The sequence below is a fragment of the Gavia stellata genome, chromosome 3, assembly GCF_030936135.1.
Source record: "Gavia stellata isolate bGavSte3 chromosome 3, bGavSte3.hap2, whole genome shotgun sequence".
Lineage (NCBI taxonomy): Eukaryota > Metazoa > Chordata > Aves > Gaviiformes > Gaviidae > Gavia > Gavia stellata.
Genome location: NC_082596.1, coordinates 13696503 through 13716514, shown reverse-complemented (window position 1 = coordinate 13716514; position 20012 = coordinate 13696503). Strand labels below are relative to the sequence as shown.

General features: G+C 43.1%; 1 protein-coding gene across 2 annotated transcripts; it reads right to left on the bottom strand.

Annotated features, from left to right (window-relative positions):
• Positions 1 to 2647: 2647 nt before the first annotated feature.
• On the bottom strand, positions 2648 to 19995 carry DERL1 (derlin 1). 2 transcript variants are annotated; one of them, XM_059815230.1, is made up of 8 exons: positions 19730 to 19995; positions 17923 to 18034; positions 16106 to 16170; positions 13221 to 13247; positions 11165 to 11260; positions 8386 to 8438; positions 7126 to 7236; positions 2648 to 5308 (listed from the first exon to the last, which is right to left on the bottom strand). In XM_059815230.1, exons 1-8 carry the CDS (start codon positions 19880 to 19882, stop codon positions 5170 to 5172), a joined length of 756 nt encoding a protein of 251 aa, XP_059671213.1. In that variant the 5' UTR covers positions 19883 to 19995; the 3' UTR covers positions 2648 to 5169. The 2 variants fall into 2 exon arrangements, with proteins under 2 accessions (XP_059671213.1, XP_059671214.1); XM_059815231.1 differs by having other exon boundaries at positions 7126 to 7176.
• Between the last annotated feature and the right edge of the window lie 17 nt (positions 19996 to 20012).

The following is a 20012-nucleotide window of genomic DNA, read 5'->3' as shown; positions in this document are numbered from 1 at the left end:
CATACATCCACAAACACCATATATAAACTGTATTTTCATTAAATAAAGAAGCAACAACATAACTTGAGTTGCATTCCTCCGTCATAGTATTTGCTCCCCACAGCTTGGAGCTACGAGCACTTGCTGCCCAAGCCTCAGGCAACCCAAACAGTTTTGATTGCACTGATCTGAGACCTTCTCCTATGTACAGGCACAGCACTATGCAGGAAGGGCACTATATGGACGGCAAAAGAGGGCAGTAGCCCCTCCAGACTGATACAAGAAGCACACCGCCCCACTGCACAGGGAGGGACGGGCAACAGGAAGACCCCTTAGTCTTCTCCCCTCTTGTAACTGTGAACGAACTTTGTACCTGATTGCCTGGTAGAGTTTTTACAGCACTAACACTGAGCAGTGCCAGCCAAGTAAGTCTTAATGAAGACAAGTGCTACAAAAAGCCTCTCCAGTTGGAGTAGGTGAGGATGTTTTGATTTTAAAACAGGCTGAGGGGTCAATTAGGGTTAACGGTGGGTAACCCATACACTAACTTGAAAGCAAAGGGAAACATTAGTGCAAAGAAACTTCCTACACTTAACTAGCTACTGCAAGGTGACCTGAACTCTGTAGTGTGAAGGGACTTACCAGGCAGCTTGGCAAGCCCAAGGCTTGGTGCAGGCAAGCATCCTCACACCTCCAGTTACAGTGACAAGTCAATGAAACCATTAATATAGGGATCCCTCTGGTGTCCTTTCATCCATGGCCAGTACAGGGACTAAATACACACAAGCCCTTTAAGAAACAAATGTAAACATTCTGGTGCAAGACTGTGGTGGTTTTGATTTTAAACACTGCCTCGAGTTGCCATGATCTTCATCGTGGGAGACTTATGGCTAGTTAGTAGTCCAGAGAAACCTGGCCTGCAGAGCTGTTTGCCATTTTGCAAGGGCTTTGTCCTTTGGTGGGGGACAGGAAAACAAAACAAAAACCCAAACCACCTCCAGGCACCAGAATTAAGGTTTCATCATCACTTTTTTTCCCCTCCGACATGAACAAGATTCTGCAGAGGCCTCGGCAGCATCCCAGTTACAGCTCCTTTTATGCAACTCTTGCTCACAAGTGTTGTAATCAGTCCTCCTAGATCATGTTCCAGATGATAAAAGGGTGAGCCACTGCTGCGAACAGAACTCCTTTCATCACCAAAAAAGTGTGCTTGAAAAATAAAAGCAGCTGAAGTCTTTTCATCTTTTCAGTACTAGAAATCTGCATATCATCACCTTTTAGATGTAAGTGCTTCTGCGTAATACATACATATTACATATTTAACTTAAATTAATAAAATCATGACAACAGACTCAATTCTGAATTTCAAGTCACACTGGCATGTGCATATCATCCCTGGCAAAATAAGAATCTAGGGACACACAAAACAAGAAAAGCCATTTACTACCACAGGCGATAGCAATGCTAAGAACATCTTCACCAAAATTAGTGCTCTGCCATACTCTGGCAAGTACAAACTGATCCATCATCCTAAGACTAGCACAGAACAAGGGAGAATATGAATCATCTTCATGTTATGGATGCCGAACAGGATTACAAAGCCATTAGGTGACTTGTCATATCAGAAGCTTCAGACTGTAAATTAGTATGTATCTCTCTAGCTCACTACCTTAACCATCAAGGCAAAGCAGTCTTCCTCCCTGATAAAGTACACAGTGATATATAAACACAGAAAGAATCTTACGTTGTATTGCAAACAATACGCTATTCTGAGAAGTAAAGCCTCAAGTTTTCCTAATGTGACAATTAGATGACAAAACGAAGCAACAGGTCCAGTTTCTCATTAAGTCACTGGCAACACCACATGACCGAGTCATGTTGAGAGAAGAGCTGTTGCCAAGACAAAGTGAGAGGAATGAAAGATGTAGCATTTTAGAAGCATTTGATTTCATATTCCTGGCTGTTCCACTGACTGTTCATGCAGCTGGAGCAAAATCGAAAGGCACATGCTTGCCACGCTGTTCTATCTGGTGCATTTAGTATGGACCAAGACTTTCCAGTTCAAGGAGCACAACAAATTCACACAGTGCCTTACATACCAAGTCCATGATCTTCTTTGGTGCCTCTATGGTGACGAACAGGAAAAGTGCAGTCAGACAAATGATGAGAACCAGAAGAGTCATTCAGAGGACGCTCAATGTGTCTCCAAATCAGTTAAAAGCCTCAAAAGGAATTTTGACAGCTGTGCACATCTGGCTGGACAGAGAGAGGGTATTGCAGAATATCAAGCTTACCCCTGCAAAAGTAGGTGATCTCTACCAATCCATGAAGTTTGAGGGTGAGGAGAAGGATACTTCCTCCCAGAGGACAATAAAGAATGAATCCTCAAGTATACAAAAAAAGCTCTAAAATGATAATAGCCCAGGAAGGACACAGACTGTCAAAACTCACGGTGATAAACAGAGACAAAGAAAATGCCTTTACAATTTTGCAACCGATAGAGAAGACAAGACTCCCACCCAAAAGCAGGTTGTTTTCTTGAGTACTTTTATCAACAGCAGGAGGAGGTATCACAATAGAGCTCTCAGACGTTTCCCAGAGATGTGCAGATCACAAGGCTTGTCTTAAGCTGAAATATGATTTAGCGAAACAGAGACAGTAACAGAGATTAAAACTTTAATTTAAAACTTTGCCAACAAAAATTGATTACAAAAAGGGAAATTATCTGTACAAAATAAGAAAGAAGGTACTCATTTAACAAGACACTGCCATTGTCAGTGTATGCTGGAGGACAAACAGTGCTTCAGGTCAAGCAACAAATTAGAGAAAAAACAAACTGAGCTCATAATATGGAATTCTGAAGTGAATTTTCCATAAACCAAAGTAAATGGACTTGAAGCAGCTCAAAAGCTAATCAAGACCTATCAGAAGTCTATCTTCCTTGCAACCCTTTTCATCTTAATTTATAGAGGGAGGATACACTAGAAAGCAAGACCCAGCACAGTGCGCTGGGCCAGGACAATGATTTTTACCATCCTTCCTCCCACTCAAGCCTTCCTTCTGGCCTTCTGTACGAGGATGTTCTGCAATTTGAGTGTGCCAGGGTTTTAGCTGAGTCACAAACTATTGCATCTTCACTTAACAGTTAGGTCCTGACTCACAATGAAGACAAATGCTTTGGAGACAGTGGTATTACTATGAATAAAAACACCAACTACATCATGACTCCTATAAAAATGATCGTTCTCAGACTTTCCAAGTTAGCATCAAATAACAGCTGTCGGTCAACAATAGATTAGTATTTACAACACTGCAGTCCTCTTTTCTACCTACCATTTTATACAGAGAAAGAGACAAGAGCATCTTCAAAACTTATCACTGAATGGACAAAAATGGCAGGTGATATCTGAACTCCAAGTTCCTGTAAAACCTAAGCACACAATATGATCATTACCAGTTTTCTACATTTTTCTGCAAGTCGGATCAACAAAACTGAGTTGCAGTGAAGAAATGGAGCACACATTTTTTTTCCAAGCAAGCCACCTGACACCTTCCAGTCCAACTGCTTATTTTCCACCCAGTTTCACATCAAGTAGTATTTACAAGTTTTTAAACCTTCAGAACCCAGGTTTAGTGAAGAAACAAATTAGTAATAAAAATCTTTTGGCCCAGATTCACTTCACCTACTTATAGATATCCGAGATACCTGAGTTGGGGCAGAACAGCCTTCTGTGCCCTACCTACCCAGTAAAAAGACAGACAAATGCTAAAGGGAAATTTAGTCAAAGACTTGAATCTCATCCTAGTGATGGTGCTCTTCTTCCTCCAACTATTAAACAAAAAGGAAGTTAGAAGTCTGATTAAGCTTAGAGTAATTGCATTCCTAGCTTAAGTGTTGTCATTTATGTGAACCTCAGCCTTACCTTGCTCACTAGCAGCTCACACCTAGGGGAGTCAGGGACAGCTACTTTTTAAGAATGCTGAGACATGCATGAGTCCTTCTTACAGCTGGGAAAACTGAGTAAGAAGTTTGCTCAAGTCCATGCAGTGAGTCAGTAACAAGCTAGCATTACAGCTTCTTGGATCTTAGCCCTGTGCTCTGCCCACAGGAACTCAGTATGAGAAAAACTACTGTACAGAATCATTCCCTTCTCCATGTCAAAAAGTTTTACCAAAACAGTACAGATACTAATAAACAGTGTACATAATTTCTTATTTGACAATGACAGAGTCCTGTAGTAAAGCAATCTGTTCTATTGTATCTTGACCCTGGAAAAGTTTACTTCCAGCTTTGATTCTTTGATGTCTTAAAGCTTTTAAGAGAAAGCTGAAGATTCAGTTAACAAACATAATGCTGCAGTCAGTACCCTTTACATTAACCACAATGATATGTTACATTTTCTAGTTTAAGTAGTACTTGTGCTACCCAATTTTGCAATCAAACCAGAAACTTTGAAGCCAAGAATTCACAGATCTGAGGGAAAAAAAAAACAAGCCAGACAACTTCAGTTTAAACAGAGCAAGCCTTGTAACATGTCATGAAGAGTTCAGAGATTTCAATTCTGTGAATATCTGTTATTGCAATTTCAAATGAAAGCCCTCTTAGCCTTAGTCTTACCCATCCCATGCTGTAGCAGGTAGGACAAATGCTGCACGGCAAGAAAAAAACTCTCCTCAAAATACAGCTTAATAATGGAAATGAAACATTGCTTTATGAATGCAGCAGAGAGACATCACTTAAATAATGTTTCCAAAGACCCTGGGACCTAAGCACAGCTATGGAAAAAAATCAGCTTCCTAAACTTTGGGGTTAGTTTGATCCATCTGCCTCACACTGGATTCTTACCTTACTATGATCAACAAAGCTTTTAATGTACCAGGTGAGACAGAACACCATTAGCTTGTTCCATCACATCACGCAACAAGATGGCATAACGGATGCCGGTTGTGACAGACAGACAATACTGTATAAAGAAGGCTTTTTTTAATGGCAGAATCAAATTGGACACTACTGGCTAACCTGGAGCAAGATCTACATTTTTCCCTTCTGGAGTTTATAATTTTCTCTTGAACCAGAAACATTCTTTCTAATCAGTTAAATCCAACAGTGCTACAGAGAGCTCAGTTCTTAAGCATGCTCTGCACCAGGAAGGGTCGGTCCTACGTCCATTTTCCAAGGGCAGGAGCTCTTCATTGGTCACCTAGCCGGAAACCTTGGCCCCAGTTGTGTCTTCCACCACCCTGCTGATCTTCTGCAGCTCTTCTCATGCTAGCAGGTGGGACACCAAACCCCGACACTCCTCCTCTCCTATTTGGCAGCCAGCGGTATCTAGGACAAGCCAGAAGAAAAGGACAGAGTTTGAGAAAGACCTGTACCTTGGGGGTAAATGCTAGACTACTTTTTCATGCACTTCCTTTTAGCTGCTAGACTTTTCAATAAAACTGGCTTTTCACAGCAGTACTTCACAGAATTCTTTCCAAATCTAAGCCCTCAGGACATTGAGAAGTGGGAATTCTGAGGAACTTCCGTCTCTGGGATATAGTTATATACAATAATCCAAACACAGGGAAAAAACACATGATAAGGGAGTCTCATTGTTGAGAATAAATGCTGTGATACAAACTGAATTCCCCTAACTTCTCTCCTTTTTTTCCTGGAGAATTAATAAAAAATTCCAAATCACTTCTGAGCATCTCTCTCTCTTCAACAGTTACAAAGCTCCTGTTACCACAGCATCCAACCATCTCGCTGCTCTCCAAGTAAACATTCCTGAGGAACTGAGGACCAAAGAGACTAAGGGAAACGGGTTCAAGCAACTAGCCTTCTGAAATCAAAGCTCAAGTGATGTGGCCAGAGCAAATTAGAGCTGTAAGACCTTATCATCCAACTTAGGCTACCATTTAAATAGAAAGAGTGACCTAAAATACAGCTTCTGCATTTTGCAAGGGATGCCATCAATGCAGAGTCAATTCAGCTCTACCATAGTTACACCATGCTCCTGCAAATTCTTTGCTGAATTTGATCATGAAAATCTGAGGCCCAGACATAAAAACCAGATTCCTTTCTACAAGAAAAGCAATCCTGTATAGAAAAAGTTCTTCATTATTAAAAGTATCTGTAATTCATCACAGCATCTTTTTCTAACAAAACATTACAGGGCAAAGGCAGAATTTATCCCTCTTCAGAGATGTTTGCAGTACTTCTGTTCCTGCTTCTCAAACACAGAGAAAAATTAAATACACCTTTGAGGAATCAAGAGAATTACACATAACCAACAAGATTGATGGCAGTTTCACAGCTGTTATTACCTTGAAAGACATTTTAAACCACCATTTTGTCTTCTTATCTTAATGGAAAATTAGGTTTACCAGGAGGGCTTGCAAACACAAAAGTAGAATACAAAGCTTCCCTACTCATGAAAACTTGTACAGAAAGCCTAACTGTAATTCAACTTTGCATCTTATAATTAAGAGTTTATGCTACAAAAAGGGTTAACTGGAGTTGCTAACTAAAGTTTGATAGAGAAAGAATATTTACAACCCAAAAGGATGAGGACAAGGGAACTGAAGCTACAAACTTTGTCTTCTGATCATAGTCTTTCAATGCCAAAACAATGAACAGATCGCAAGAAAAAGCACTACAGAAACCAAAACCTGCAGTCTCAGTCAAGGTGACTGGTACCGACTGCAAAGCAGAATACGTATTATAGTCCTGAACAAGTCTGCAACTGGCTCCTATTATTGTTGCAGGTTGCTGAACTGGTAGCTACTGTAATGATACATGAAAATACAGATAAAATATCATTTACAGGACAAAACAATTTTTTTGATACCATCTGATAGTTGTTAGGGAGTTCTCTCTACTACAGCTCAATTCACTAGCAGAACTACGACTTTTACTCTCACTCTTAAGAGTGGGTAAAGGACACAAGCCATCCATAGGGGTCAACAAAGAACTCTCATATGGGCCATTTACAACAAACTCAACATTTTTGATGACTCAGTAGCACAGTCACTATGACAGTCTGAAGCAGGTTGATTTAGCGAAATTTTTTACACCTCACAATCCCAGCAAATACATGTCTGATGAACAATACAGAAAATTGGACCAAACAAACAGTGAGCTAAAGAATAAAGCCAGCTTACAGGAACTGAGGTGTGGACAGAAAATTCCTTCCTCCCAGATCCATTGGATATTTAAACATTAAGAAGAAATACAGGTGTCCAACCAGATTTCCTATCAGCTCGTTGATGACTCTGCAAGGCAAAGGAAAAAGAATTGTTTCAGATGCTCTCTTCTCTGACCACCTTCTGTCAGGTACTACTGTTCACCTGCCACAGGCATTGCCAGGGCCGTGAGCCACAGAAAATTTCCCTTCCCTCAGCATTTTGCAGCCACTACTTTAGAAGGCCCAACCTTCAGTGCCAACACATCAACAGGCTGTTCCACCCTCCCTTCCAAGCCTTCTCTACAAGTCTGCACTGAAAATGCAATTAAATACTTGTTTACATCAGGGAATTAGACCGTACAGCTATTAGTGTCTAAAATAATAGTCTGCAGAGCTTGAGACGTTACTGCTGTTTTCACTGGACAACCTGTCTCCTGCTGTACTGAACTGTTTTGTTCCCAATATTGCAAAAACACTGCTGAATGGAGGCCCTTGAGGATCTTCTGTCATGCATAGAAACAGCAGGTATCTAACAGCAAGCAGTTTTCTCAAGTGACGGATGAGTCGGTAGGAGGCACAGCCAGAAAAGGGAATTTGGTTTTGCTGTACTATCTCCTCCTTTTATAAATCAACCACATAACTTGTTATTGTCACTAACTGTGTTACAGCGGCACCAACAGGTCCCAACCAATGCAGGGCACCAATGGGAAAGACCGTGCACAGAGGGGATTTCTGCATCACAGAGTTTAGTCAAAGAAACCCAAGACAGACCAACGAATTCAGCAGCTGCTAACAAGGAACTCTGGGGGCTTTTATTGCCATTTTCCCTTGTTTCACAAGCTGAAAAAAACAGCATGTTGGGCGAGGTTGTGAGGCAAAGAAGTAACAGCACTATCAGAGTCAAGCTAAATTTGTTTCTAAAATCAGTCATGACAGGTGGTCATATGGGATGACATCTTTCTTTACTGTGCGTTACTCTTTTAGTAAGGAAAAGGCCTAATGCATAGATTTACTAGAAAATAAACAAAATTCTTATTACTTTCCCCTCACCTGTATCTCTAGTTCTCACATGCATATCTCCTCTTTATCTTAAATGACCACCATGTGACACTGAGCATCATCAGTCAGATTATACAGCTTTAAGCCTCTTATTTTAATATTGCTTCTAAATTCAGCAGTAAGTTCAATAGCCGTAAAAGCTTTTATAACTTCAAATTTGCCAGAAGTAAATACATACGATCCGCCAATGATGTAGTTGAATCCCAGAATAACCCATGGAAGGTAACAGGCCTGAAAAAGAACACAACGAAGACAGAGAAGTTTTAAGTACAAGTTAAGGACATAAATCTGCTCAACTTCCCACTGCATTAATAAGCATGATTATAACCTCAATGTTTTAGGCATTCCACAAATCCTGATATATTAACTTAAGCAGATTCTACCTAACAAAGTGGGGAAGATGACCGTCCTGGCTGAACAAGGAGCTTTTGCTGAGACTCAGGGAAAAAAAGAGAATTTATCACCTTTGGAAGAAGGGGCAGGCAAGTGAAGAAGAGTACAAGGACCTCGTTAGGTCATGCAGGGAGGGAATTAGAAAGGCGAAAGCCCAACTAGAGCTCAACCTGGCCACGGTCATGAGGGATAACAAAAAAAGCTTCTATAAATACATTAACAACAAAAAGAGGGCCAAGGAGGATCTCCATCCTCTACTGGATGCGGCGGGGAACATTGTCACGAAGGATGAGGAAAAGGCTGAGGTACTTAATGTCTTCTTTGCCTCAGTCTTTAACAGCCACACCAGGTATCCTCAGGGTATTCAGCTCCCTGAGCTGGATGACAGGGATGGAGAGCAGAACAAACTCCCCGTGATCCAGGAGGATGCAGTTAATGACCTGCTATGCCACCTGGACACCCACAAGTCTATGGGGCCTGATGGCATCCACCCAAGGGTGCTGAGGGAGCTGGCGGAGGAGCTTGCCAAGCCGCTCTCATTTATCAACAGTCCTGGTTAACGGGGGAGGTCCCGGACGACTGGAGGATTGCCAAAGTGACGCCCATCTACAAGAAGGGTCGGAAGGAGGATCCGGGGAACTACAGGCCTGTCAGCCTGACCTCGGTGCCGGGAAAGGTTATGGAGAGGTTCATCTTGAGGGCGCTCACGGGGCACATGCAGGACAACCCAGGGATCAGGCCCAGCAAGCACAGGTTCATGAAAGGCAGGTCCTGCTTGACCAACCTGATCTCCTTCTATGACCAGGTGACCCGCCTAGTGGGTGAGGGAGAGGCTGTGGATGTTGCCTACCTGGACTTCAGCAAAGCCTTTGACACTGTTCCCCACAGTATTCTCCAGGGGAAGCTGGCGACTCGTGGTTTAGACAGGTGCACTCTTCACTGGGTAAAAAACTGGCTGGATGGCCGAGCCCAGAGAGTTGTGGTGAATGGAGCGAAACCCAGTTGGTGGCCGGTCACAAGCGGAGTCCCCCAGGGCTCAGTTTTGGGGCCGGTCTTGTTTAATATCTTTATTGATGATCTGGATGAGGGGATCGAGTGCGCCCTCAGCAAGTTTGCAGATGACACCAAGCTGGGAGGGAGTGTTGATCTGCTTGAGGGTAGGAAGGCTCTGCAGAGGGATCTGGACAGGCTGGATGGATGGGCCCAGGCCAATTGGATGAAGTTCAACAAGGCCAAGTGCCGGGTTCTACACTTTGGCCACAACAACCCCAGGCAATGCTACAGGCTTGGGAAGGAGTGGCTGGAAAGCTCCCCCGCAGAAAAGGACCTGGGGGTGTTGGTCGACAGCTGGCTGAATATGAGCCAGCAGTGTGCCCAGGTGGCCAAGAAGGCCAACGGCATCCTGGCCTGTATCAGAAATAGTGTGGCCAGCAGGAGTAGGGAGGTGATCGTGCCTCTGTACTCGGCGCTGGTGAGGCCGCACCTCGAATACTGTGTTCAGTTTTGGGCCCCGCACTACAAGAAGGACATTGAGGTGCTGGAGCACGTCCAGAGAAGGGCGACGAAGCTGGTGAGGGGTCTGGAGCACAAGTCTTATGAGGAGCGGCTGAGGGAGCTGGGGCTGTTTAGCCTGGAGAAGAGGAGGCTGAGGGGAGACCTCATCGCTCTCTACAACTACCTGAAAGGAGGTTGCAGAGAGGTGGGTGTTGGTCTCTTCTCCCAAGTGATGAGTGACAGGACAAGAGGAAATGGCCTCAAGTTGCGCCAGGGGAGATTCAGACTTGGTATTAGGAAAAATTTCCTTACTGAGAGAGTGGTAACACAATGGAACAGACTGCCCAGGGAAGTGGTAGAGTCACCATCCCTTGAGGTATTCAAGGAGTGTGTGGACGTGGCATTGTGGGACGTGGCTTGATGGGCATGGTGGTGTGGGTTTTTTTGTTTGTCTTTTTTGGGGGTTTTTTTTGTTGTTTTTTGTAATGGTTGGACTTGATGATCTTACAGGTCTTTTCCAACCTTAGTGATTCTGTGATACTCCAAACTGAGCGACCACTAACATTTTTTAGACAAATCACACTCATTTAAACATTACCAAGTAGATGCGTCTTTTGCACTCTATGTTCCACAGCAAGCTTACATCTGAAACAAAGTCCTAACATTTCTGATTTTGAAAAGGTTTGGAAAGAATGATCAAAAGAGTTCTCACTACAAGATCTGGCAGAAACAGATGAGGTTGCACGGGGAATAACAATTTAAAATATTAACATTTTGTCACTACGGTGTCCCTACATTCAGCTTTTATCCAGGTTAGTGTTTATCAGGAATTTTTTCCTCTTTTCAGACTGATGAATTTCAGTTGTCTGGACATCTCTTCAGTAAAGCCACACTGAGTGACACCATAGAGAAGACCATGAAGAAATTTGTCTTTGCTGAATCTCAAGGAGTATATAGCTATGTGAAAGCATGGGACATCTTTAATAAGAGAAAATATTTGTATTTTGCCCCGCACCACCTTCACGTGCATCTTTTGGACAGAAACCTTTCCAAAATCCTGTCTGACGTACCTTAAATCTTGTTCCAAACCAAAACGATACAATCATGTCTCTGTTCAGCTGGGCCCACACATAAAGTACTGACATGATGAGTGGAATCATCAGCAACTGCAATGTTTAAAAAAGAAAAGTTACCATCACTTTCACAGAAGCCCGAGAAACTTAAACAGGCATCAGGAGCTATAAGCTTCAAAAATGGCTTGTAAGCATGATACATCAGCAAAATCATTAAAGATTGCCCCAGAATCTTTGCCACCATGCATCATGGATCTGTTCAAAAGCTATTGAGAAAGCTAAGGAGGAGACCCTACTTGGTCATTCTCTTTTGCAACACCATGCCAAAGCAAAGGGCTCCAACTTGCACTAAGTGAAAGAGCAGCTGTGGTGAGCTCCTCTGCTCCCAGCTGCTTGGTAGAACACCTACAGCAGAGTCAGTGACATATCTGTGCCACAATCATTTCCATTCACAACCCAGGGCACTAACCCAAACACACTCATCTCAGGCTAAGCTAATACGCCAGATGAAGTGTTATTTCAGCAAATTGCCAGCTACATCCTCCTCAGAGCACCACAGAGGGAAGTTGCCACCAGTAAATCACCATTTCAGAGTACCACCGACAGCCTTGGCAAAGCCACTTCGGTAAAGCTCGGAGTTAACCTGTGCTCCATGCCAGATGAGACTGTTTCAAATACCTCCACACTATAACTGTATATTAGCTGATTGGATTATTTCTAGGGAAACAATATAAAGCACTATTTTAGCTATCTGCTGATTTCTGAACTGAAGACAGACACTGCCAGCAACATTTCCATGAACTGGTTTAATGCTCCAAACCAGTTTGGAAGAGAGGTTAAAACTCATTCTTTTGGGGGTGCTGCTATTTAACAGGTTCTGCATTAAAGCTGGCACACTGGCATCAGTCCAGCTTTCCCCAAGCCCTACCGTGCACCAGCAGTCTGATTCGTCACACAAGCACCTTAGGGTCTTTATTAAAACCATTTTTATTTTACTGGAAAAACAAAGTAATACCTAATTTCTGAAAGTATTTGACATGGGAATAGAGGCCCGGCTATCCTACTCTATCTTGTCACTTTCAAACAAGGCACTCAACACAAACAAAAAACCTTATTTTTAAGATAAACACATTTGTACATCAAACAACTGATTCTCTTTTAAGCAATACTTTGATTGCAGATATAAAATAATCTTAAGTACTTTTTTAAAAAAGATAAAAATCAACACAATCAGTCTAAAATTCATACAATGTATGGGTGACTTCAGCATGCTTTTGAAGTATTTTGTGGCATCTTCCCCACAGCAAAAAAAGTTTAAGTGCGAAGTTATGGACAGCCCTTAACAGAACTCAGTCCTGACTACAGATGCATGACCTGTATTTTTGTCTACCGGGGGAGCCTGATAAGTGATCTAATAAATGCTAAGATAATGTTGTACAGAATATTAGAGATATTGGTGCGGGCTTTGGGTGACAGGGACAGAAGAAGATGAGGAGAGAAGGGCACACACAGGCTGAAGACATGCAGTTATCTGATACTCTGTTGTGTCCAAGAAACACTCCCCCATTTCCTCCCTGGTTCTTTAGACCACTATTTTAATCATTCTGTCACAGTTCTGATCTGAATCTGAATCTGCATTTGTCACAAAAAGATCTTCTGTTGGCAAGTAAAAGGCACACTGAATTTGAGAAGACTAATGAACTCAAGAATCATTTTTAGATAAAAAAAGAATGCAGATCCACGTTCATTAGAGGAAACAGTGCATAGGTGACATCTTGTGTCCATTTTAGTAAAAGGCTGAGAGAGCCAATTTTCACTCCTTGACTCCCTAACTAGGTTAGGAGTGGCAGAGTCAGATACAGGCTTGTGACGTTAGCTGAGGCTAACCCAAACTAAAAAACTAACAATACACACACAGCAGTCCATTTTGATACAAACTAAACCAGCCTAGCTTCACTATCTTCTGCAGTTATGTCAATAATGCTCTCTAGAAAGCATCAAGTAGTCAGAAAGTTTCATAAGACTATTATTTAAGAAACTGCACTGTACTTACCTGCATGTCCATTGCCAAGCCAGTTATCTGTCATTGCACCATTAAGGAAAACGCAGCAAAACCTGACAGACTAGAACGATAAAAAGAAGCTGCACACACACTGGACACATGCAAAGGCCTTTAATGTTTAAAATTAAAACAGTGTTCCTGTGTAGTATTAAATTAACCACTGGAAAAAATGAAAAACCTCCAATGATCTAGAGGCTTACACACTTAGTTTCAGTAATTTTTTTTTCAGCAGCCTTTCAACCTACCACCTCAACTCATTACCCCGAGGGCTGACGGATGCACTGGCCTTCCCTCCATGATGAAACTCGCTAACTACAAACTCAATCAGTCCTTGCATAAAAGCATGTTACAGGTTTAACAGATGGATTCTTTCATTAGTTTTTTTTTTTTTTTAAGTCTAAAGTGTTGGTTTTCTAACTAAAGAAATACCAGATCGTAAAAAAAAAATCAGTATATTGCTACTGAGTCATAGAAAGTAAATAATTTCTTGAAGTGCACCAATGCAGGCTTTTAATACTACTCTCCTACTTTAGAACCCAAAGGATCTATTATTTGCTGTAGTAACTGCTGAGTAGAAACAATTGCTGAAGAATTTTGCTATGATCTGAACACTTTTAAGAGTTCATGAATGTGTATAAAATGGCACCAAGCATGTTCCCAGATCATGCATCCAGGTTGCTCCTTACATCATATAGGGGACAAGCAACTGGAATCTTTTAAATGACCAGTTTGAAAGTTAAGACACAATCAGATTCATGTAATAGCTCACAGCCAACAGCCTGCAACCACAATGAAGCTGACGGTTTTCTTAACAACATAACTAAATCCACATTGTTTGCCTAGTTACTGCTGTGGCTCAACAGGACTAGCAGGAACAGCAATTCCCTCCATACAGTGGAATGCGACTAGAGATGGTTAATCTATTGATAAAGGCAACGGCATTTCTACACACTAGCTCTCCTGGCTGTATCTGATTCACCGCTCCCTTTTTTCCGCATGCTGTGCCACTGCAAATTGCTACAAGATGGTAGCAACAGCACAGACAGAATGGGAACATCTCCAAAGATGGATGTTCCACAACCTGTCTTGGCAACCTGTGCCAGTGTTTGACTGCCCTTACAGTAAAAAGGGCAAAAAAATTCTTACATTTAAATGGAATTTTCTATGCTTCATTTTGTGCCTGTTCTCTCTTGTCTCACTACTGAGCACCACTGAGAGAAGCCTGGCTCCATTTCCTTTACTCCCTCCCCCATCAGGTATTTATCCACATGGATACTGCATCCAGCTCCAGAGTCCTCAGCGCAGGAAAGACATGGACCTGTTGCAGTGGGTCCAGAGGAGGGCCACAAAAACAATCAGAGGGACGGAACACCTCTCTTATGAATAAAGGCTGCGAGAGTTCAAGTTGTTCAGCCTGGAGAACAGAAGGCTCCAGGAAGACCTTATTGCAGCCTTTCAATACTTAAAGGGGGCTTACAAGAAATACGGGGACAGACTTTTTAATAGGGCTTGTAGCGATAGGACAAGGGGTAATGTTTTTAAACTAAAAGAAGGTAGGTTTAGACTAGCTATAAGGAAGAGATTTGTTACGATCAAGGTGGTGAAACACTGGAGCAGGTTGCTCAGAGAGGTGGTAGATGCCCCATCCCCAGAAACATGCAAGGTCAGGTTGGACAGGGCTCTGAGCAACCTGATCTAGTTGATGTCCCTGCTCGCTGCATGGGGATTGGACTAGATGACCTTTAAAAGGTCCCTTGCAACCCAAACTACTCTATGATAAGACACCCCTGAGCCTCCTGTTCTCCAGGCTGCACAATCCCAACTCTCTCAGCTTCTCGTGTGACAGATGCTCCAACCCTTTAATCATCTTCATGACCCTTCACTGGACTCACTCCACTATGTCCATGTCTCTCTTGTACTTGGAAACCTAGAGCTAGATGCAGCCCCCCATGTGCCTCACAAGGGCTGTGCAGAGAGGAGTAATCACCTCCCTCAACCTGCTGGCAACGTTCTGCCTAAAGCAGCCCAGGAAGGTGGTGGCCACCTTTGCCACAAAGGCACATTGCTGGCTCATGGTGAACTTGGTGTCCAGCGGGACCCTCAGGGCCTTTTCTGCCAAGTTGCTTTGCAGACTGTCAGTCCCCAGCCTGTCCTGGTGCCTGAGGCTGTTCCTCCACAGGGGCAGGATTCTGCACTGTCCTTTGCTGAGCTTCATGATATTCCTGACCAGCACATTTCTCCAGCCTCTAAAGATCCCTCTAAATAGTAGCACAACCATCTGGTCTATCAACAACTCCTCCCAGTTTTGTATCCGAGACCTAAAAGAAAATTCAGGTAGAACACCACAGCTCATGAAAAAACTGTTTCCCAACATTCCCAAATGAACAAGCCCAGCTTCTTCAGGAAGGTGGCTCAATGCGGATACCGCAACACTGCTTTCACAGACTCAGCTGACTTGTACCCAGCAGGTAAAGGATCTCTCCACGAGGTGCATGGATTTCCAGCTCAGGGAATGGCAGAGATCAGACCTATTTGCACATGGCAGCTTAAACACACTAAATTCACTGTTAGCCCATGTGGCAATCCACAAAAGTGGCTAAGTGAAGCAATACAGCGAATACCATGGAAGCTCACACAGCACGAGCTGAACTTTATATAAGCAGAGCTCTAGTCCCCAGATTACATACTTGTATTAGCACATTTATTAATCTCCCTGCAAGCCACTCGCTACCTTTCCAGGAAGACTAAAAACTCACCTGTGAACATTTGGTACATTTTAACACTGGTAGTTGCTAAAACTTGGTCTTTGAACATATTTTAGGCAGAAATAGAAGAACCAAAATATTCTAAAAGTTTGATGATGAGCAGAAGGATACAACAATGCAGATCCAGTTAAACAGGAGCATGAACATGTAATCTGCCGGCCTTCCATCAAAAGCCCCTGTAAATAAAAAGAATTGTTAGGAAGGGTACTGAAATCTTGGTAAGAAATTAAGACTTTTTTTTTTTTACTTTTAGGAGTCTAAGAAAAGCTCAGTTAATAACAGCTGCCCTACATGCAGTCTGTGGTTTATGATTTTTTTTTTTTTTTTTTATTTTAAAAGACCTTATAAATAGAACAACCTACAGGACCAAAAAATAAGACATTCAGCCTATTGCATTAAGTGCACACACAGTAGCTCTAACTTTAACTCTGGAGATAAGTGATTTTAACTTCACAAGACTTCAAAATGGAGTTGGACCCCATCCTTCCTAAGAAGCTGCCAGTCAGAAGCATACTATAAGGAAATATACTTGCCCAGCAAAAGCAGAGACACCAAGTTTAACGATAGAGTCATGTGAAAACCAGTCTTTACTTACGCAAATTGCATCCTCTTTGCATCACCTAGTCAGACTCAAGAGATATGGTATTTTTTACTCGCCAAATAGTGCTAACATTAAGCAGTGGCCTTCTTTCTAGGCATTCTGATGTTTAATTATTAGCATGTAATTCAGCTTGTTCAGCTTGTTTGTGGTGTGCTGTGTTTGTCACTGTGTGGTTTGGGTCTGTTTCAGCAGTATTCTCAGGCTTTCCTTGCCTGCATGGAGCTATATGAAAGTTGATAGGAGTCTTGCTCAAATGCCATGGTTCATGCCAGCCTTTTACCACAGTTCACAAACTGTGTACCCTCCTTGTCACATATGTTAACATGAAAACAACCAAATACAATCTGGCACCACTCCTCCCTTTCTTTGCTGATACTCTTCTTGCAACTTAAAAGGGATTCCACAATACTCTCTGGATGACAGGTTTACTGGAGATCTCTTTTCTGTCGTGGGACTTCCCAAACATCACCTTGCAATGCCTTTCCACTTACACCACCAGTTCTAAGACTCCATTAGAACTACAGCGAAATTCTTGTTCATAAAGGCCTTCAGGAGGAGCTTGGCTTTGCAAATACTTTAGTTATTTACTTCAATTTAAACAATTTTTGTCTAGCTTTAATGAACTGTGCAATGCAAGATGAACCCAGTTTTGAAGCTACCTTGTAACAACAATCTCTTTTTTGAGATAAATGGTCCATTATCTGATCTCCTTTCTTCTACTCTTAATTTTTCCCCCTAACTGAAAATCCAGATAGTTCCTTAACTTTTTCACATTTCTATTTGACAGAGGGGTACACTTCATTTGTACAGGGTGTCTCTCAATTCAACATAACTGATAGAATAACGCAGGTAAGTATCATTGCCTTTTTAAAAAAGGAAAAACTGACGTTTTTTTCTCAAGATGGATATACCCATTATTACATATACTCTATCACCCTTCTGTGTTAAAGGACATCAGACACAAGAAAACAAAGGTAATGTCATCTTTTAGTCTCTATCCCTCGTTTCCTGAAATCCAACAGCTAAAAGCACCAGGCCCTCCTACTGAAAGAAGTATCAAGTTCAGATCCTAAATAAACAGGCTTCCTGCCAAAGGGAAGGAGCCAGTCACAGAAAATCAGTTGTCAGAGCAGCTTCCCATTGACCAACATAAGTGGGCATACATAAGTGGGCACAGCAATGAGCCATCTTTCTCACGATTCTGTCTCAATCGGCCACAACCCCACCACCACAAACATTCCCAACAGAAGGTCTATCTGACAATGCTTAGTCTCCATCAACTCTGAGCAGAGTTCACCATGTGCATACAATTTACTGGATAACATACCTGTTTCTAATCGTGATGAATATTGATACAAGAAATATAAATTCACCAAGTAGAGAAACCCTGTTCCAGGTCCCACTGGGAAGAAGAAAGTTGCAGTTATCGGCCGCCAGATCTGTAAAGATCAAAAGAGAAAGATGTATTTATATACTGTAGGAAGAACTCATATGCATAGGTTTTTTTCTTTTCATTTGTTATGAACTACTTTGAAGATCAAGGAGGAGATTAAAAATAGCCCAGGTATCAATTACTGCTGCTTCAGCAGCTTTTACAGTTTTTTTTTTTTTAAATCTGATAAGCAAAGCTATTAAGATTACAACAGAAATCACACACAACTTCCCAGATCGTTTCCATCACATCTTCGCCGTATTGAGTCTTTATTGCAGTGCAAAAGGGATAGGCTTGCAAGGATGCTACCCTGTTTTAAAAGCATACATACAAACCCCATTCTTATCTGTTGTACAGAGGCCAAGGAATTCACACAACAGCCTTTAGCGTACCGTTCCAGACAGCATGCACTGCTCTGAGCATTTTGCACCTGCTTTAGAGAGTCTCCCAACTATCAATATCAGGGACAGCCAACTGCATGGCAGCATGGAGCAAGGACAGAAAACGTCTGGCCATTTATGAATGAGCTCTTTAAACAGCAACACTGCCAAATAGAGTACTGGGCTCCTGAACATCACAGTTTTGGAAGGAATAACAGAACTAGAGGAAAAACCAGCCATTTAACCTACTAAATTTTGGAACGATACATGAAACAAACTACAAATAAAGCTATCTTTTCATGGGTTTTTTGCACTCAGTCTTTTTCACTGAAGATATAATGAGCACATTAATAGAAATTTAAAGGTTGGGATCTTTTCTTTTCCTTCACTTTCATTTTCAGTTCATCCAATGGCCACTCTCCCCCTACACACCTGCATATCAAAACACTGAACTTGTAACCTCCCAATGCAAGGAAAAAGACTATGTCCAGTTTGTGACCACTTTTGATATTGCTAATGCATCCAGGAATGCTGTACAACTGAAACCTCAGGACTTCAGTTACTAGTTTACATCAACCATACCCAGGCACAGAAGCTGACAATCCCAAACACAAGCTTTTTCAAATTCCAAGCAAGAAATGCTAAGAAGGTGCAAAAGATGCATTTCTCTAGCTCTGCCTTAACATTTCCAGAGCCATCTGCAGTTTAGGACAGTTGCCCACCTGCCTGTAACCCCTGTTCCCAAAGTCACACCCACACAATCACACAACGGAGGCTGCCCAAGTCACCTGAACTCACAGCCACAGGTCTTACAGAGATTAGATTGCCTTGGCACAACAACCGGTGCCAGCCAGAACAACCCCCCCAAAAAACTCAGGAAAAAGAGGCATCAGAACGAGACGCAAGACAAACTACAGGGCCTGACAAGGGCCACAGCCCTCCTTGGCTCACCCAGGGGCCATGGCAGGGCCAGGTACTGCAGCCTGTGTCACCTTGGTGTGGAGCCCGGGGCCTGCGGAGGCAGAGCGCTAGCTAAAACCGGGGCCCAGCTCGCAGGCCTTATATAGGTTAAGCAGGAAGGTAGGCCCGGCTTCCCGCTGGAGGTGATCTGGGTCACTCCTAAGGGCTGCCTCGGGGCGCGATTCGCTCCCAACGCGGCCGCGGAGGCCGGGGGAGGGGGCCAGCCCCCGCCCGCAGCCCCCAGCCCCGCAGCCCAGCCAGCCACTCACTACAACTCCCAGAATGCCGAGCGCGCCCCGGACTTGGCTCTCTTACGGCGCGGGCACCGCAGGGCACGCCGGGACCGGTAGTGCGGCCCGTACCTGGAAGCGGTTGATGAAAGCGTCGGGCCAGAGGAAGAGGTAGACGGGGCTGACGAGGCCCAGCTTGCCGATGAGCGGCACCGCGATGGAGCCGGCGAACCAGTAGCGGGTGATCAGCGGGATGCTCCGGAACCAGTCCCCCAGGTCCGACATGTCGCCGGTGTTGCGCCCGGCCGCCGCCGAGGCCTCGCTACGAACCGGCCGCTGAGGGAGAGGAGAGGAGGGGAGGGGAGAGGAGAGGAGAGGAGAGGAGAAGAGAGGCGAGAATTCAGCCGCGCTCCGC